Genomic DNA, 21,360 nt, shown 5'->3' with positions numbered 1-21,360 from the left:
TGAAGCTTTGGAGGTGGAATTCTTTCACATTCCTGATCGATGTACAGCTTCAGCTGTTCAACAGTCCGGGGTCTCCGTTGTCGTATTTTACGCTTCATAATGCGCCACGCATTTTCAATGGGAGACAGATCTGGACTGCAGGCAGGCCAGTCTAGTACCCGCACTCTTTTACGAAGGAGCCACGCTGTTGTAACACATGCAGAATGTGGTTTGGCATGGTCTTGCTGAAATAAGCAGGGGCCTCCGTGAAAAAGACGTTGCTTGGATGGCAGCATACGTTTCTCCAAAACCTGTATGTACCTTTCAGCATTAACGGTGCTTTCACAGATGTGTAAGTCCCCCATGCCATTGGCACTAACACTGCCCCACACCATCACCGATGCTGGCTTTTGAACTTTGTGTCCATAACAGTCCGGATGGTTCTTTTCCTCTTTGGCCCGGAGGACACGACGGCCACAATTTCCCAAAACAATTTGAAATGTGGACTCGTCGGACCACAGAACACTTTTCCACTTTGCATCAGTCCATCTTAGATGAGCTCAGGCCCAGAGAAGACGGCAGCGTTTTTGGGTGTTGTTGATAAATGGTTTTTGCTTTGCATAGTAGAGTTTTAAGTTGCACTTACAGATGTAGCGCCGAACTATATTTACTGACATTGGTTTTCTGAAGTGTTCCCGAGCCCATGTGGTGATATCCTTTACACATTGATGTCGATTTTTGATGCAGTGCCGCCTGAGGGATCAAAGGTCACGGGCATTCAATGTTGGTTTTCGGCCTCGCTGCTTACATGAAGTGATTTCTCCGGATTCTGTGAACCTTTTGATGATCTTATGGAGCGTAGATGATGAAATCCGTAAATTCCTTGCAATTGTACGTTGAGGAACATTGTCCTGAAACTGTTGGACTATTTTGTCACGCACTTGTTCACAAAGAGGTGAACCTCGCCCCTCTTTGCTTGTGAATGACTGAGCAATTCAGGCAAGCTCCTTTTCGACCCAACCATGGCACCCACCTATTCCCAATGAGCCTGTTCACCTGTGGGATGTTCCAAACAGGTGTTTGATGAGCATTCAACTTTCTCTGTCTTTTTTGCCACCTGTCCCAGCTTTATTGGAACGTGTTGCAGCCATAACATTCTAAGTTCATGATTATTTGCTGAAAACAATAAAGTTTATCAGTTTGAACATTAAATATCTTGTCTTTGTAGTGTATTCAATTAAATATAGGTTGAACATGATTTGCAAATCATTGTATTCTGATTTTATTTATCTTTAACACACCGTCCCAACTTCATTGGAATTGGGGTTGTACATTAAATATGTTTGAAGGTAAGTTCTGAAAATTTGGAAAGCTTGAGAAGAATTTTGTTCTGAATTGCTGAGATGTAGCTTAGGACTAGTTTTGATCCAACTTTTTCACTTCCGATCCGATACCAATATTGCAGCCTTGAATTTTGGCCAATACCGATCCGATCCGTTATCAGCAATAATCATACATACTTTTCTTATTTTGTAGTCTGGAATGTTAGAAAATGTGTTAAGATACATTGCTATGCTGCTGTTTACAGGACATTAGGACACACACACTAGCTTTTGTTTGTTAAAACTCACCACACTATGTTATGAATGTATGCACATGCACACACACGCGTACCACAGACATACTGATAACATTCAGGCTGAGAACAGGCGAGAACTGGTTTGATAAGTAGCCACTGAAGGAAAGGACTGTTATCTGAGATAGTCACTTGGCTTCCGGATCCCACGAGAGAAGGAAGAGAGTCCAGCACGCTGCGTTCTGGTCGACCAAGCTTTGAAAATCTGTATACTTGATTTTGATGGATTAAATACTCAAAAGACAAGTTTAGCATATCAGGATTCTTATTTGGAAACAAGATCACCACCAAATATTAAAAGAACTAGGAAGAAGGAATTCCATGAGGGATCTTTTCCTTGTAAAGCTGGGTAAGCAACTCACGGGTCTCGCTTGGAATTCCTAACAGATTTGGTGCCTGTGACCCAGCTTGTTTAAAGGTGATCGAACAGCGCGAGGACCAAAAGCCACATCTGTCTGTGCAAAAGGAAAAGGTAAGCAGAAACCCTTTAACTGATTCTGCCAGATAGGGCCTCTGAATATTTATACGATATTCGTGCACCTACTGTATGTTAATGTTTCAGGAATATCGCTATATATAACAAACCAATTTAAGGTCATTTGGGGTTGGAATAGCTTAGGAAGTGAGTCAGGGCTGAAACACCTGTGCACAAAATAGTTGAGTTTCATGACCCCACTCAGTGTATAGAAGAAACATTTGGGTTGAAAATCCATGAAAAAGTGAATCTCAGGAGTTTTAAAAGCAACATTGCAAAAAGCAACATTGAATATTGTTTGAAGTCCCAAAACTCTGAGAATAAATTCTGTAATTGTCTCAAAAGGAAGAGAAAAAGGTTTAAAGTCCACAGACACAAAAAACAAACAAACCAGTTCGGGGTTTGAAGTCCTAGTTTTGTAAGATGAGCAAAATAGGACAGTGGGGTCTGCTGCGCTGAGAGTACTGATCAGACACACACACACACACACACACACACACACACACACACATATATATGTATACATGTATACATATACATAAATACAACCCCAATTCCTGTGAAGTTGGGACATTGTTAAACAAAAACAGAATACAATGATTTGCAAATCATGTTCAACCTATATTTAATTGAATACACCACAAAAACAAGCTATTTAATGTTCAAACTGATAAACTTTGTTTTTAGCAAATATTCATGAACTTAGAATGTTATGGCTGCAACATGTTCCAAAAAAGCTGGGACAGGTGGCAAAAAAGAGTGAGAAAGTTACGGAATGCTCATCAAACACCTGTTTGGAACATCCCACAGGTGAACAGGCTCATTGGGAACAGGTGGGTGCCATGATTGGGTAGAAAAGGAGCTTCCCAAAACACAGAGCCTATAACTGAATGTGGGGACTTTGAATGTTGGGACTATGACAGGAAAATCTCGGGAGTTGGTTGACATGATGATTAGGAGAAAGGTTGACATATTGTGTGTCCAGGAGACCAGGTGGAAAGGCAGTAAGGCTAGAAGATTAGGGGCAGGTTTTAAAATATTTTACCATGGTGTCGATGGGAAGAGAAATGGTGTCGGGGTTATTTTAAAAGAAGAGTTGGCTAAGAATGTCATGCAGGTGAAAAGAGTAGCAGATCGAGTGATGAGGCTGAAATTTGAAATTAAGGGTGTTATGTGTCATGTGATTAGTGGCTATGCCCCACAGGTAGGATGTGACCGAGTGGTGAAAGAGAAATTCTGGAAGGAGCTAGATGATGTAGTTCTGAGCATCCCAGACAGAGAGAGAGTCGTAATTGGTGCAGATTGTAATGGACATGTTGGTGAAGGTAATAGGGGTGATGAAGAAGTGATGGGTAAGTACGGCATCCAGGAAAGGAACTTGGAGGGACAGATGGTGGGAGACTTTGCAACAAGGATGCAAATGGCTGTCGTGAACACTTTTTTCCAGAAGAGGCACGAACATAGGGTGACCTACAAGAGCGGAGTTAGAAGCACACAGGTGATTACATCTTGCGCAGAGAATGTAATCTGAAGGAGGTTACCAACTGTAAGGTAGTGGTAGGGAGAGTGTGGCTAGACAGCATAGGATGGTGGTGTGTAAGATGACTCTGGTGGTGGGGAGGAAGATTAGGAAGACAAAGGCAGAGAATGAAAACCATGTGATGTGCAGAGCTGTGGCAACTATAGAGGAATAAAGTGGATGAGCCACACAATGAAGTTATGGGAAAGAGTAGTGGAGGCTAGACTCAGGACAGAAGTGAGTATTTGCGAGCAACAGTATGGTTTCATGCCTCGAAAGAGTACCAGCAGATGCATTATTTGCCTTGAGGATGTTGATGGAAAAGTACAGAGAAGGTCAGAAGGAGCTACATTGTGTCTTGGTGGATCTCGAGAAAGCCTATGACAGAGTACCCAGAGAGGAACTGTGGTACTGCATGCGGAAGTCTGGAGTGGCAGAGAAGTATGTTAGAATAATACAGGACATGTACGAGGGCAGCAGAACAGCGGTGAGGTGTTCTGTAGGTGTGACAGAAGAATTTAAGGTGGACGTGGGACTGCATCAGGGATCACCCCTGAGCCCCATCCTTTTTGCAGTGGTGATGGATAGGCTGACAGATGAGGTTAGACTGGAATCCCCGTGGACCATGATGTTTGCAGATGACATTGTGATCTGCAGTGAAAGAAGGGAGCAGCTGGAGGAACGGTTAGAAAGATGGAGGCATGCGCTGGAAAGAAGAGGAATGAAGATTAGCCGAAGTAAAACAGAATATATGTGCATGAATGAGAGGGGTGGTGGGGGAAGAATGAGGCTACAGGGAGAAGAAATATCAAGGGTGGAGGACTTTAAATACTTGGGGTCAAGCGTCCAGAGCAATGGTGAGTGTGGTCAGGAAGTGAAGAAACGGGTCCAAGCAGGTTGCAACGGGTGGAGGAAGGTGTCAGGTGTGTTATGTGACAGAAGAGTCTCTGCGAGGATGAAGGGCAACGTTTATAAAACAGTGGTGAGGCCAGCCAGGATGCACGGATTAGTGGCACTTAAGAGACAACAGGAAGCAGAGCTGGAGGTGGCAGAAATGAAGATTTTGAGGTTCGCTCTTGGAGTGACCAGGTTGGATACAATTAGAAATGAGCTCATCAGAGGGACAGCCAAGGTTCGATGTTTTGGAGACAAAGTTAGAGAGAGCAGACTTCAATGGTTTGGACACGTCCAGAGGAGAAATAGTGAGTATATTGGTAGAAGGATGATGAGGATGGAGCTGCCAGGCAAGAGAGCTAGAGGAAGACCAAAGAGAAGATTGATGGATGTCGTGAGGGAAGACATGATGGCAGTTGGTCTTCGAGAGGAGGATGCAGGAGATAGGCTTACATGGAAAAGGATGACGCGCTGTGGCGACCCCTAACGGGACAAGCTGAAAGGAAAGGTAGAATCATCTGCGGTCCATATCATCAAAAGGTTCAGAGAATCTGATTTGCATATCATTGTATTCTGTTTTTATTTATGTTTAACACAACGTCCCAACTTTATTAGAATTGGGGTTGTACATAACACCCTCAATTTCAAGTTTCAGCCTCATCACTCGATCTGATACTCTTTTAACCTCCAAGACATTCTTAGCCAACTCTTCCTTTAAAATAACCCCGACTCCATTTCTCTTCCCATCTACACCATGGTAAAATAATTTAAACCCTTCCCGTAAACTACTAGCCTTACTGCCTTTCCACCTGGTCTCCTGGACACACAATATATCAACCTTTCTCCTAATCATCATGTCAACCAACTCCCGAGATTTTCCTGTCATCGTCCCAACATTCAAAGTCCCCACATTCAGTTCTAGGCTCTGTGCTTTCCTCTTCTCTTTCTGCCTAAGAACCCGCTTTCCACCTCTCCTTCGTCTTTGACCCACAGTCGCTGAATTTCCACCGGTACCCTGCAGGTTGACGGCGCCGGTGGTGGACGTTGTTAACCCGGTCCACACCCAAACCAGTATGGAATTCTTAGGATGGACGCTCATATTTGTTTTTGCAAAGTTTTAAAACGGATACCCTTCCTGATGTAACCCTCTGCATTTATCCGGGCTTGGGACCGGCCTACAGATTGCACCATAGGGATGCATTGAAGGCACGACTGAACTATTTTTAAAAATTTGCTCACACAAAAAAATAAAATAAAATATTGAAATGTTCGCCAGGCTTGATGTGTGTACAAAGTTTCATGAGTTTGCATGCATGCACATCAAAATGCTTGTTTGTTGGTGAAGAGTGCGGCGAACAGCACGTCACCATGGCAACTGCGTTTCTTTGTTGAAAACTCACAAGCTTCGCCGCACGTCACCATGGTAAATGAGTTTCTTTTGTTGAAAACTCAAACTTTGTATTGTGACATCATAAAGGTCTAAACAGTCTTCTGAGCAAATATTAGGTTGATCGTATTAACCTGCTTGCAGAAGAACAACAAAATATGAAATGTAATTTCCTTGTGCCAGTAGGTGGCGCAAGTACTACAAGAATATTTTTTCCACAGATACCTTTAAGTGGGGAATGTCGTCAAGTGTGTGAAATTTTGAAAAGATATGACCATCTGGATGGAGTTACAATGTCACGGCGAATCATCAAAATTCACCACGCCGAAACATACATTTTATTGATTTTTCTTTTTTTTTTTTTTTTTTTTTTTTTTACAAAGCATGAGCAACGACTTGATATGTTTTTGATATGCAAAAATCTATGCCCTGCCCCCGTCATACAGTATGGCGAAATAGAAAGCTATTAACAAATTTTAATGGCCCAGGTCTAGAGATATTACATACCAAGTTTGAAGTCAATCGGATGAAAGCTGTAGCACAGTTTCATCAAAGCATGACCCCTGTGAATGTGCAAAAATATGCCAAGATTGTACATTTAAAAAAAATTTAAACTCATTTCCTGTTCATAATATCTAGGTGGCAGCAGCATATTAGAATGAAAGTGTACAGATTTTTCATAACTGCGAGATGGCGGCATACATTTATAGAATGTGATTTTTTTTCCATTTCAGTATCATAATCAGAATCATCTTTATTTGCCAAGTATGTCAAAAACACAAGGAATGTGTCTCTGGGAGTTGGAGCCGCTCAGTCTATTGACAGAATAGTTTTGAGACAAAGACATAAAAAAAAAAAACAGTCACTGAGCAATAAAAGGTTGCAAATAATGTGGTAATGCCGGGACAATTTTTTATTTTATTTTTTTGAGAATTGTGCAAAGCACAAGTCCTCTCGCAATTAGAGCAGTTTGAAATGACTCATAGAACAATAGTCCAATAGACCATTGTGCAAAGGGCACTGAGACTTCAAGAAATGTATCCAGTTTAAAGTGACTAGTAGAGCAATAATCTGGGACAGTGTCGGTTGTGCAAATGTTTCAGATGCTACTCAGGCACGAGTGGCCAGTATTGGTCAACAACAGATATGCAAATAGTGCAGCATGGCGAGACTACTACAGTGAGTGCACGAGTAATATATAATTGGCCCCACAGGAATGTGACAATAAACTCAAGACAAAGGATTGTCAGCATGCTGTAATGGAATTGTAAGTTAACTGTTTCAGAAGTTAATGGCAAGAGGGAAGAAGCTGTTGGAATGTCTGCTTGATTTAGTTTGCATTGTTCAGTAGCGCCTACCCGAGGGAAGGAGCTGGAAGAGCTGGTGACCAGGATGTGGAGGGTCCAAGAGGATTTTGCATGTTCTTGTCTTAGCTCTGGAAGCGTGTAAGTCCTCAAGGGTGGGTAGGGGGTTACCGGCAATCCTTTCAGCAGTTTTGATTTTCCGTGGCAGTCGGAGTTTGTCCTTTTTTGTAGCAGCACCAAACCAGACTGTGATGGACGAACACAGGACTGATTTGATGACTGCTGTGTAAACTGCCTCAACAGCTCTTGTGGCAGGCCGTGCTTCCTCAGAAGCCGCAGGAAGTACATCCTCTGCTCGGCCTTTTTGAGGACGGAGTTGATGCTGATCTCCCACTTCAGGTCCCGAGAGACTGTAATTCCCAGGAACTTGAAGGTCTTGACGGTTGACACAGGGCACTTGGTCAGTGTGAGGGGCAGCTGTGGCGAAGGAAGCCTTCTGACGTCCTCGATCAGTTCTATCTTCGGTTCGTTGGTCCACTTTTTTCCCCCCGTAGGCTTCGCGCATTTAAGTTCTTGCCTGTATGTTGGTATTAAGTGAATTAAGCAGTGATCAGACGAGCCCAGAGCTGCGCGAGGTATGGCAAGGTATGAGTTATTTAGCGTAGTATAGCCATGGTCTAAAATGTTATTTTCCCTGGAAGGACAGTCGATGTGCTGCTTGTATTTAGGGAGTTTGTGGTTGAGTTTAGCTTTGTGAACGTCCCCAAGAATAATGAGGGGTGAGTCTGGGTGTTTTTTTTTTTTTATTTATTTTTTATTTCGTTTACTTGTTCAGTGAGCGTTAGCAGTGCGGCATTCGTGTGAGCCTGAGGCGGAATGTAAACACCGGCGAGAAAGAAAGATGTGAACTCACGAGGTGAGTAGAATGGCTTACAGTTCAAAAACAGCGACTCTAAATGCGGGCTGCAGTGTGTGCCGAGCTCCGTGACGTCAGTACACAATTTTTCGTTGCTATAAAAGCATGTCCCGCCGCCTTTTGTTTTCCCCGATAACTTCATGACGCAGTCTGCCCGGTGAAGATCGAAGCCCGGAAGCATTACGGCGCCATCGGGGACAGCCTCACAAAGCCAATTCACCGTAAAGCCCAGGGCGCCGGAACGTCCGAAGTCTTTTACTGGTCTTTGTCAGAAGATCAAGCTCGTTCATTTTTTTGGGTAGGGAGCGAGGTGGATCGACAGAAACGGCAATCTGTATCCTCTCTTGCAGAGCTTAACTTCGATGCCGGTGCGCTTCCCCCTTCGTCGCCATGCGCCATAAACCGCAGCCACCCACCCACCCCCACGTCTTGGCTTCTGAGGGCCAGTGTAACACATGCAATGAGATACACATTTGCAGTCACAAAAGTAGAAGTCATGATCGAATTTTGTATAGTCTGAAGAATATATGCCACAGTATTGTTATATTCCCTGTTTGTATGTGGTTATACAGTGTTTGTGTACCAATATTAATTATTTGAAGATACAGCGGCTGAAATATGTATCTAACACGTCACCATTTTTCTCACTAAATATATTTCCAAATGTGGTATTGACATAAAGTTCCAACACATGTTGGGAAGAACCCAAGTAATCCATACATGCAAAGAAAGTAGAACAAATGAGATCGGAAATTAAATTGTGTGTAATAATGTGAAAAGACACAGGGGAAAAGTATTGACGGAGGTGCAAAAAGGCATGGAAAGACAACACCTAAAATCTCCCAATAAACAGCAATCCAGCCCCTTGTCAGTGCAAATGAGTATCAGCTGGTTCAGTCTAAATGATGGCCTGCAAAAAGGTCTCATTGCCAAGGTGTGAGTCAAGACACATCTCATGATGGGGAAGAGCAAAGAACTGTCTCAAGATCATTGCAAACTAATTGTTGCAAAACATAACGATGGCATCGGTTACAGGTGCATATCTAAGCTTCTGAACGTTCCGGTGAGCACGGTTGGGGCTATAAAACGTAAGTGGAAAGCTAATCGTATCGCCATAAATCTGCCGCAAATCAGTGCAAAGAATAATCAGAAAAGTTGTCCAAGAGCCAAGGACCACCTGTAGAGAGCTTCAAAAAGACCTGGAATTAGCAGATACTGTTGTCACAAGGAAAACAGTGAGCAATAGGTGTAATTCTTTTTTTAGTTGAGTTTAGTTTTACAGTCTCCTTAAACTTGAGTGTCAATCAACGACCTTAAGCAAGCAACATACACTCTTATTCCTTGCTACTATGCTCGCTCCTTATCAAGCTGTTCTTATCAAGTGGGATCTGCATGCTGTCCGGGTGCTGCTGGATAGAGGTGCTGGACCGGCGCTTGCACAGGACTGGTAAAATCTGAGATTTTAGATCCAGACCGACCCGATCCTCTTTTTTTTTTGCTGACACTGGCCCGATTTCCGATCTCAAACATCGGATCGGGACACCCCTACTTTGGACTCTTATTCTTCTTAGTTGGCCGGACTTTTTGGGCAGAGCTCAAAACGAGCCTCTTGACGACAACAGGCTGGGGTGTGTACTTTCTGGCACGAGTCCCCTCCCCCACAATATAAACACCAGGCACCTTCATTCCATTCGGTGGAATTTCACACATATTCTTGAAAATGTTGAATGCATAAATTGAATGTATAAATTAGAGCCATCTTCATATTGTCGGCTCTAAATGCAGCTTGAAATCATGTATCTTTCATTGCACTTTGTACAATTCAACAATTTTGTTGTTTAAGTTCATGTGTCTATTTGTCCACCATATTTTTCTGAACAATAGCTACTCCATGTCAAATATTTGTATTCAATACAATAAAATATGATTGCCATACACAGCATCTCATTAGTTAAAACATGTTGAATTAACAGATTATACATATATATATATATTATATTAATGCTCGATACGGGAAAAGGGATCAGCGATTTTATTTTCTATACTTTTCGCTACTCCGCAAGATTTCATTGCCCGGAGAAACTTCCGTGGCACCTCTTGTTGCGAGGAGACAACATGGAGGAGGTCTGAGTGACTCGTGAGCCAGAAATAGTCCGAAAAAAAATAAAAATAAATTTAAAAAAAAAACACGTACAGTCTATCATTTGGAAACAAGCGTAGGCTGCAATACCTGTATGAACAGTGTTGCGATGAAGACGGGCATATCCGTGTAAGGTCACGTGAAGATGAAGCACGTTATTGAGTGCGATGCATGTATGATGTTCCTGACCGCGTAGAAATCGTGGTGGCAGTTGAAGCGCTTGTGTTTTTGTGTTCGCTCAGTGAACGGGGCAGGAAGATAACAAGATAGGAGTTTGCCGATCATGGACGAGATAGAAAGTGCTTCACCGGTTATTTAGTTAGCATTCGCGGCTAGTTTCGTTGCGTGAGCGCTCATGCAAATAGTTTCACAGTGGGCCAGCCGTCGTGGTCTGAGCTCCCTGTTTCAGAAGTCGTGTATGGTCAGTGTGGCATTCTCAAGAATCAGTCTTGCATTTCTTTTTTTCATTCACTTTATTTACAGATCACTGCCCAGTATTAATTCGACATGATGTCATGTTTCTTCTTTGACTCTTCTTGATTTCCAGCAGACTGGGCATGTTTAAGTGCATTGCTACCTCCTAAAGGTTAAGTGTTGAACACAGATAACAGAACCAAACCCTTATAAATCCATTAAAATATATGTTGAAGCTATAATTTATTAAAAATTACAATTATAGAGTCATGATTATGTTCTGCAATTGAACAATATGCTGAGTTATTTTTATCCTATTTCATAATATTGTATACTGCAACAACAGTCCAGGGGTAATCAATATCCTTGACATAATTAAAAAAAAAATATGTAAATTCAGACAAATTGTTCTGGAAGTGAATTTCCATATGTTGGCAGCTCTGCAGTCACAATTAATACAATGTTACCAAAAAGTGGCAGAAAAACTTCTTTCGGTTTACGGTTTTCAGCCTTGGGGTTCTCACTTTTGGTTGTGGTCAAGAATTTCCATTTCATCCGTCCATCCATCCATCTTCTACCGCTTATCCGAGGTCGGGTCGCGGGGCATTAGCTTTAGCAGGGACGCCCAGACTTCCCTTTCCCCAGCCACTTCATCCATCTCTTCCGGGGGGATCCCGAGGCGTTCCAAGGCCAGCCGAACGATGTAGTCTCTACAGCGTGTCCTGGGTCGTCCCCGGGGTCTCCTCCCGTTGGGACGTGCCCGGAACACCTCACCGGGGAGGTGTCCGTGAGACATCCGAATCAGATGCCCCAGCCACCTCATCTGGCTCTTCTCGATGTGAAGGAGCAACGGCTCTACTCTGAGATCCTCCCGGATGACCGAGCTTCTCACCCTATCTCTAAGTGAGAGCCCAGACACCCCGCGGCTGCTTGCATCCGGGATCTCGTTCTTTCGGTCACGACCCACAGCTCGTGCGTGCTGGTGCGTGCCCGTATCGCCTCATCAGGGAAGTGTCCATGGGGTCTCAGTCAGATGACCTAACCATCTCATCTGGCTCTTCTCGGTGCAGAGGAGCAGTGGCTCAACTCTGAGCCCCTCTTAAATGACCGAGCTTCTCATCGGATCTCTAAGTGAGTGCCCAGACACCCTGCGGGGGAAACTCATTTCGGCCGCTTCTATCCGCACTCTTGTCCTATCGGTCACAACCCACAGTTTATGGCCATAGGTGAGGGTAGGCATGTTGATTGACCCGCAAATCGAGACCTTTGCATTTCGCAGCAGGTCCTTCTTTACCACAACAGACCGATAAAGAGCCTGCATCACTGCAGATGCAGCACTGATCCAATCTTTCAATCTCCCGATCTATTCTTCCCTCACTTGTGAACAAGACCCTGAGATACTTAAACTCCTCCACTTGAGCAGGATCTCTTCCTGGACCCGGTGAGGGCACACCACCCTTTTCTGACTGAGAACAATGGCCTCAGATATGGAGGTGCTGATTTTCATCCCAGCCGCTTCACACTCGGCTGCGAACTGCTCCAGTGACAGTTGAAGATTGCAGTTAGATGAACACAACAGAACCACATCTGCAAAAAGCAGAGAATCAATACTGAGGTTACCAAACCGGACTCCCTCAACGCCTCGGCTGAACCTCGAACTTCTGTCCATAAGGGTTATGAACAGAACCAGTGACAAATTGCAACCTTGGCAGAGTCCAACCCTCAATTGAAACAAATCCAACTTACTACTGGCAATGGGGACCATACTCCCAGAGCACCCTCCACAGGACCCCCGGGGGGAAAACGTTCGAAGGTCTCCTCCATGTCCTCAAAGCACATGTAGACTGGTTGGGCGAACTCCCATGCACCCTCGAGGGCCCTGCTGAGGGTGCAGAGCTGGTAGACCAGCTCTTCCACGGACAGGACGGAAACCACACTGCTCCTCCTCAAACTGAGATTCGACTTCTCAATGGACCCTGCTCGAAAGAACTCCTGAATAGACTTTACCAGGGAGGCTGAGGAGTGTGACTCCCCTGTACTTGGAACATACCCTCCGGTCCCCTTTCTTGAAAAGGGGGACCACCACCCCAGTCTACCAATTCAGAGGCACTGTCCTCGATGTCCACGTGATGTTGCATAGATGTGTCAGCAAGGACAGCCCCACAACAGCCAGAGCCTTTTAGGCACTCTGAGCAGATCTCATCTACCCCCAGAGCCCTGCCACCGAGGAGCTTTTTGACCAACTCAGTGAACCTCAACCCCTCAATCAAGAAACCACTCATGTATTTATTAGTAACACGTGGACTAGGTAGACCAAGGTAAATAAAACAAGTTGACAACAGAAACATTACAAGAGCAGTAAAGAATGGTCTTAAAACAACAGCAACACTGAGAGCAGGAGTGATGTTCATGAACATGGCTTGCCTTTCATGGCTTCTTCTATCAACAAACCCCAATTCCAATGGAGTTGGGATAATGTGTAAAACGTACATCAAAACAAAATATGATTTGCAAATCCTTTTCAACCTATATTCAATTTAATATTGTCGGTTGGGCGGCCAAGCCACACATATAAGCGATGGTACAAAAGGTTGTAATTGGCATATGTGGCTGGGTTCATGTGATTGAGCTTAGCCCCAGTTTCAATTCCTGGTTCAACCACCAGAGGTCGACAAACCAAAATTGGATCATAAAGTAAGAGTTGCCAGGTCAAGCATAAGTCTTCTTATATATATCAATACTATTAAAACCCCTTGTCATAGTAAACAAACACATACTGAGGTCAACTGCTTATATAATCAATTGCTTGATTTTATATCCTTGTGATAATTTTGATGTTCTCTGTGATGTTATAATTCAGATGTTCTTTTGGAAATCAGTGATAAAAAGTACATCAAGCCTAATAAGGCTGATATATATTATTTTGACTTTTACATCACTAAAATACAATGCTTTGGAACAGCTTTTATGCAAAGATTGTAACCTGTGTAAGGTTGTCTCTCTCAAGCAACGAAGCACACGAATGCTCTACGAAGTAAGCACGGACCTGTTGAAATGCATGAGAGATTTGTATTCACATGAATGTATATATATTTAACTGACAATTAACATATACACATGTATTGCAGAATGCTTAAGAGATTAACGTGAAGTGATGAAGTGTATTGGTTGTGTTCAAGACATATGAAATATGCCTGTCATTGAATGAATGTATTGAAGTGCCTATAAGACATATGAAATATGCTTGTAGTCGATTGTATTTACTGTGAACCTATTTTGGGTGAGCAAAAGGGAGGTCAAGTCAGGACACTGAATGAGTAATGGGGAAATAGGTGCTTTCCACTCAGGCCAAAGTCAGGACACTGAATGAGTAATGGAGAGATAGGTGGTTTCCATTCAGGTCAAAAGTCAGGACGCTGAAAGGCTGGAACCGAGGTTATAAGAACTCCCCACACTGACAAACGGGGCTCCTTACTCTCTCGAGTTAGGGAGACACGTTCTTTTTTCCATCGCAATGATCAGGGACAAGCTGGCAGGAGGACTTCATTTTTGAATCTTCTTATTTAATTGGGTAAGACTAAAAGGATATTATAATAAGGTAACTAATAGAACCTCTATTGACATTGCGCGAATAAGGGAAAAGAGCTAGTCAGCTGTTCAGGTATTCTTATGTCCAAATTATCTTATTATTAATTGGCATTACGGCTCCGTAGGACTTGATCACTCCTTAAAAGCTCACTCAAAAGGTAAATACTTATTTTGTGATTTATTACTTTTAAACTACATCTATTTCTTTCCATTTTTATCATTCTTATTATTGTTCATTTTATATTACAAACCCAGTCATATTATCAATTTAACCTTATGTAAACACTGAAATAAATACCTTGCTTTAATTCTATTCTATCTTTGTCACATGAGAATTAATCTCAACCTTAACACTCAACCTCTTGTAAGTGATTGAACTTCGACAATACCAATACCACCGGGTAGTATTACTATTCCTAAAAAGAGTAACTCATCCAAATCACTTCGGCTTAGAACAAACACCAATCCGTACGGTCCTAACAAGGACTGTTAAATTGACTAGGTCTTTAACAAGTGCCAACGATTTTTAAGGGATGAAGCTGCCGTAAAAATGGAGTACTCATTTTAATTATCCTTTCACTCGGTGCGGTTACTCATCAAGGGGTGATTAGTGAGGGCAGACCGGATTGGCTCCGTAAAACTAAAGGCAGTGAGCACACCTAGGCGAATTCATCTCGACACCGGCTTAACAGCTCCTCGTCCCCTCGCGCTCACGGTGTTGGTGCCGGCCGGGGGAAAAAAGGGGGGGGGCTCGACCCTTTAAACGGAGAGTCGGTCAGGACATTTCTCCCGATTAGTCCTGCGGGTAAGCGAAATCTTATAATATACTTCAAAGATGACATTTAATGTTCAAAGTGCTAAATTCATTTTGAATTTGATGCCTGCAACACGTTCCAAAAAGCTGGGACGGGCATGTTTTTCCATTGTGTTACATCACCTTTCTTTTTAACAACTCTCAATTAAGTGTTTAGAAACTGAACACACTAAATTGTTGACCCTTGGTAGGTGGAATTCTTACCCATTCTAGCTTCATGTACAACTTCTGTTGCTCAACAGTTCGGGGTTTCCCTTGTCGTATTATGCAAGTCATTTTGCGCCACATCTGCAGTCTTTTACTACAAAGCCACACTGTTGTAACACGTGCAGAATGTGGTTTGGCATTGTCTTTCATGAAATAGGCAGGGACGCCCCTGAAAAAGACGTTGCTTGGGTGGCAGTATATGTTGCTCCAAAACCTGTATGTACCTTTCAGTATTCATGGTTCCTTCACAGACGTGTATTAATGGTGCCTTCACCTATGTGTAAGTTACCCATGCCATGGGGACTAACACAACCCCATACCATCACAGATACTGGCTTTTGAACGGCACTGATAACAATACGGATGGTCCGTTTCCCCTTTGGCCGGGGTAAAAGACGTCCATGATTTCCAAAACAATTTGAAATGTTGACTTGTTAGACCAGAGCATACTTTTTTTGACTTTGCATCGGTCCATCTCAGATGAGCTCGGGCCCAAAGAAGCTAGTAGCGTTTCTGAGTGTTGCTGAGGTATGGCTTTGGCTTTGCAAAGTAGAGTTGTAAACTTGCATTTGTAGATGTAGTGACATACTGGTTTAATTGACAACTGTTTTCATAAGTCTTCCTGCACCCACATGGCAAGATCCTTCACACAATGATGCCGGGTTTTAATGAAGTGCCGCCTGAGGGATCGAAGATCACCGGCATTCAATGTTGGTTTTGGGCCTTGCCGCTTACGTGTAGCGATCTCTCCAGATTCTCTGAATCTTTTTATATTATGGACCTTAGATAATGAAATCCCTACATTTCTTACAACTGTACGTTGAGAGACATTGACCTTAAACTGGTGGACTATTTGCTCACAAAGTGGTGAACCTCGCCCCATCCTTGCTTGTGAACAACCTTTCGGGGGTCCTCCTTTTTATACCCAATCATGACACTCACCTGTTTCCATTTCACAAACAGGTACTTGTTGAGATTTCCTCAACCTTCCCTGTCTTTTGTCTGACCTCTCCCAGCTTTTTGAAACATGTTCAAATTCAAACATTAAATTCAAAATGAGAGAATATTTGCAAAAAAAAAAAAATCATCAGTTTGAACATAAAATGTCATCTCTGTAGTGTCTTCCATTGAATAGAGGTTAAAAAGGACTTGCAAATCGTTGTATTCTGTTTTTATAGACATTTTACAATGTCCCAACTTCTTAAGAATAATCACTAGTAGTCATGATGGGAGCAGCAAAATGAACTCAGAAGTCTATAGCAAAAAAAAAATATTTTCTATAAAGGCAGGACATATATCAGTGAATACTATAATTTGTGCTCTCGTTTCCAGAGTGCTTGCTCATGCCGAGTTCAGTTGGTTTTCTTTAATAAGTGAGGACAGTGCTTCGAGACCGATGCTACATGCTTTCATATAACTTCTGTTGTACTATACAAATAACACTGATGATTATATCCATAATGAATTGCGTTTTGAACATGTTTGGCAATCTTATTATGTTAATATTGCAGGAAATCCACTACATTCTCTTTTGTTTCATCAAAACTAAAAACTTTTAAAAACTGATCAACAGCCCCAAATTGCAATGACATCCATGACTATGGTGAATGAATGCCAACTTTTGCCTCGTCTTTGTCAATTACCGTAATTTCTCATGTATAATGCGCATCCCCCCCCCAAAAAAATTGTCAAAAGTCAATAGTGCGCATTACACATAGGTATAGGGGCAAATGGAAAAAATATTCACATTTTATAAATGTATGCTCAGTGACTGTTTTTTTTTTTTGTCAATGTCTTTATGTCTCAAAAGTGTTCGCTGCCAATTGTTGTCGTACTAGAGCGGCTCCAATTACCAGAGACAAATTCCTTGTGTGTTTTTTGGACATACTTGGCAAATAAAGATGATTCTGATTCTGAAATTCTACTTGGGTAATCAAACAAATGAGCACAACTGTGTGTTTTCTAATTTACGAAATAAAAGTAGGGCTGTGAATTTAAAAATAAGAGCAAGTAAATTTTAAAAAAGTATCACATCTTCAAATAAAGTGCCTAACTTCAGAATAATTCTTTGAAAAAAACTAACAAAATACAGATAATACTTCATGTTTTGATCATATGGGTAGAAGCAAAATCATGCATTGTAAAAATGCATTATACATAGGTGGAAGGGTCTTCCAGAATTTTGAGGTCAACTTTGGGGGTGCGTATTATGCATGGGTGCGCATTAAACATGAGAAATTACGGTAAGACTGGTAACTTAACATACCAATTTGCAGAGGGTCTTTCACGGCTCTGATCCGGTGCAACTGCTCACCACGTTGAAACTCATCTGGACTTCCATTTGCTAGGCATGAATACAACCTGCAATCAGAGAAGGTAGGGAGAGGAAAAAAAGAAAATAAAAAAAAAGTAGCACCAAGTTGATCATGAAACTAGTGCCAATTCCTTGAACATGAGTCTTGAAACATTTTGAGAGCCATCCTGTCAACACTTAGAGAAACATTACATAGAGTTGCAATAAGTATGTGAACCCTTGTGAATTACCATAATTTCTTGTGTATAATACGCATTTTCTTTGCTAAAAATTTATACAAAAATGGAGGGTTCATATTATACATAGGCACAAGGAAAATTATCTAAATGTGTCACAATGAAAAGACATATTGGTACCTAGGCGTTGTGAAAAAGGTGTACTTTCAGTCCGATATGTAATGTCTAATGTTAGAAATTTGTATATAATAAAATTTTTGCTGCTCACGGAGAATCATGGCAGTCTGCCATACTGGATTTGGCATCTTAGTTTACTATACGGCAGAAACGCTCACCTGTGAAATTATAACGGTGGACTACTGGTTAGCACATCTGCGTCACAGTTCTGGGGACCAGGGTTCAAATCCCAGCCCCGCCTGTGTGGAGTTTGCATGTTCTTCCCGTCCCTGGGTGGGTTTTCTCCGGGCACTACGGTTTCCTCCCACATCCCAAAAACATGCGTGGTAGGTTGATTGAAGACTGTAAATTGCCCGTAGGTGTGAATGTGGCTGCGGCTGGTTGTTTGTTTCTATGTGCCCTGCGATTGGCTGGCGAACGGTTCAAGATGTACCCCGCCTCCCGCCCGAAGATGGCTGGGATAGGCTCCAGCAGCCCGCGACCCTAGTGAGGATTAGCGGTAATGGATGGATGGATAGTTGTGAGAATGCGAAGCACTGCCTGCAGTACCTCCCACTACCACTAGTCAGTTCGGAAGAATCTGTAAATCAGAATACTAAAATGTATACGAGCTCTATCTTTCAAAAAGGGGCACCACTAGGCCTGTTACGCTAATTACTATAGCGACTTATTTTTCGATAAATAACGAACACAATAGTTTTTCCAGACTCGATAAATTGTCATTGTTGAGGTGAACCGGCGTGCAGATCACAGTGAGCTGGCTGTGTCATTAGCCGCTAGTGGCCTCATGGAACGCCGGCAAACTGGTACACTCTTGTGGGTACTGGCGCCGTCCAATACTCCACAGCCTGGCTCCATGTGCAGCGCGTAGATTCACACAACTCCGACATTTAAGAGAAAGTTAACCGTTTATTTGCGAGCTCACGAACTAGCGAGGTAAGGACCTCAACTTCTCGCTCCACCGCATCATCGCTGAGCTCAGAGTTGTTTTGTGTGTTAGTCCTCAATTAACACAAACACGGGAACATTAACTTTTTATTAAGCATGACCTCAGTAAAGCTGGGTCGGGGTGCTCCGGACTCGCGCCGCATGTCTGTTGGGAGTCTTTTATTTCCCCTCCTTGAGCCGTCACCTCGTCGTGGTGGAGGGGTTTGTGTGTCCCAATGATCCTAAGAGCCAAGTTGTCTGGGGCTTTATGCCCCTGGCAGGCTCGCCTCCACACACAGATTGGGCTCTGGTACCAGTCCTCTCGAGAAGGGTTGGATCAGAAGGAGTTTCAACTCCCACCACGGGCAGAACTTCACCCATGTTCCAGGTGAAGCAGGGGGCATTGAGTCTGAGTGGAGCATGTTCCGCGCCTCCATTGAGGCGCCCGACCGGAGATGTGGCCGTAAGGTGGTCGGTGCCTTTCGTGGCGGCAACCCCCGCCGTTGGTGGACATCGGTGGTGAGGGATGCCGTCAAACTGGAGAAGGAGGCCTATCGGACCTTTTTGGCCTGTGAGACTCCTGAGGCAGCTGATGGGTACCGGCTGGCCAAGCTGAATGCAGCTGTGGTGGTCGCTGAGGCAAAAACTCGCACGTGGGAGGAGTTCGGTGAGGCCATGGAGAAATACTTTGTGACGGCTTCGAGGAAATTCTAGTCTACCATCCGGCGTCTCAGGAGGGGGAAGCAGTGCACCATCAGCACTGTGTATAGTGGGGATGGGGCGCTGCTGACCTCAACTCGAGACGTTGCGAGTCAACTCGAGACGTCGGGAGTATGGTGTTCCGAACCCACTGATACGGGCTGTTCGGTTCTTGTACGACTGGTGTCAAGAGTTTGTTTCGCATTGCCGGCACTAAGTCGGATTCGTTTCCAGTCAGGGTTGAACTCCGCCAAAGCTGCCCTTTTGTCACTGATTCTGTGCATAAGGTGCAGGTGCAAGGACAAATTTGAGCCGAGGAGTTTCCTGTCTCTTGATAAGAAGTATATAATTCTTCTACTGTCTCAACCAGAACAAAGAGTGTTATGTGCTGATCAACAAGCATGTATGCCCCCACATTTTTGACGTTGTAACTCATATGTAACAAGGAAACTGCCCCAAAGTAATAAAAAGAGAATCCGGCAGAGTGAACTCAGAAAATGGTTGGAGACTGTAACTACGTACACTCTTGGCCGTTTTCTCCTTGCAAGTATGAAAACTGAACTACCTCTGTGTCTGTCTTGATGTTTTAGGTGTCTTGAACCTGACATTTACATTGCGACAACATGAAGGATTTCGTCTTCTGAGCAAATATGAGATAAACCGGATGAACCTGCTCGCGTGAGAACAACAATCAAACATGTCATTTTGTTGTGCCAGTAAGTGGCGCTATTAGTACGATTATTGTTTCTTTCCCCCCCATACATGCCCCCATACACCTTTAAGTTGGGACTGTCATCAAGTGTGTGACATTTTGAAAGGATATGATCATCTGGAGTCAAATTCCAACAGCTTTTGATGATTCGCCATGGCGCCACATCCACGCCTTCTGCCGAAACGTCACAATATTTTTTACAAAGCATGATCAATGTCTCAGGCTTTACTGACAAAATTTCAAGTGGTCAACGTGCTGGGAGCAGTACATTAAAATGTAGATGACATTTTTGTCGCGACTAGGTGGCACAATATGGATAAGAAAATATTGTCACACAGATGTGTTCAGGGTGTGACTGTGATGCAACATGTGAAGATTTGGATTTTTGGGAGCATGTACAGGGGAGTTATGAAGTATTTTCTGTTTTGTGGCAAGGGAAATGTGATATGCAATATTTGATAGGATGGGGAAACAGAAAGCTTTGAACAACTTTTGCTGTCCCAGGTCTGGAGATGCGATACAGCAATTTGGAAGTCAATCGGATGAAAGCTGTAAGTTTGCAAAAGTATCACCCCGTGAATGTGTGCGTGACGGCACACACACGGACCGAACCAAAACAGTCGAACCGAACCATCCATCCATATATGCATTTGGGAACTCGGCCCTGGGTGGACATTTACAGTGGGTACGTAAAGTATTGTGACGTATATATATATATATGGGTATATATATACGCATATATACATACATACATATACATACACATACATACACATGTGTATATATATATATATATATATATGTATATATATATATATATATATATGTATATATATATATATATATATACACATCCATACATGTGTATATGTACACACACACACACACGTATAGATGTGTATACATGTGTTCCTTTGTCACGCCTACCCTTCCCCCTTTACGTCCATATGCTGGGCTCAGTCACGTCCGCCTTCCTCTATATAAGTAGTGTGTTGGCAGGAAATGCTCCCAGTCAGTCAAGCGGAGCGCTTATTAAAGTCACACACATTTTGGAACTCGGTGCATACATCAGGCGCCCCCCG

General features: G+C 43.1%; 1 protein-coding gene across 6 annotated transcripts in view; it reads right to left on the bottom strand.

The window, feature by feature from the left end:
* Nucleotides 1-21,360, bottom strand: part of zswim8 (zinc finger, SWIM-type containing 8) — a 160,590-nt gene that overhangs the window by 122,882 nt on the left and 16,348 nt on the right. For all 6 annotated transcript variants that reach the window (XR_009769510.1, XM_061691079.1, XM_061691080.1 and 3 more), the window contains exon 3: nt 17,540-17,634. Coding sequence is in view for 5 of the 6 variants with exons in the window: in XM_061691079.1 (XP_061547063.1) it covers nt 17,540-17,634 (95 nt within the window). In the remaining variant the exon portion in view is untranslated. The remainder of the gene's footprint in view (nt 1-17,539; nt 17,635-21,360) is intronic.

The sequence above is a fragment of the Phycodurus eques genome, chromosome 11, assembly GCF_024500275.1.
Source record: "Phycodurus eques isolate BA_2022a chromosome 11, UOR_Pequ_1.1, whole genome shotgun sequence".
NCBI classification, from domain to species: domain Eukaryota; kingdom Metazoa; phylum Chordata; class Actinopteri; order Syngnathiformes; family Syngnathidae; genus Phycodurus; species Phycodurus eques.
The sequence above is the reverse complement of the archived record's forward strand: the minus strand, read 5'-3'. Positions and strand labels throughout refer to the sequence as shown.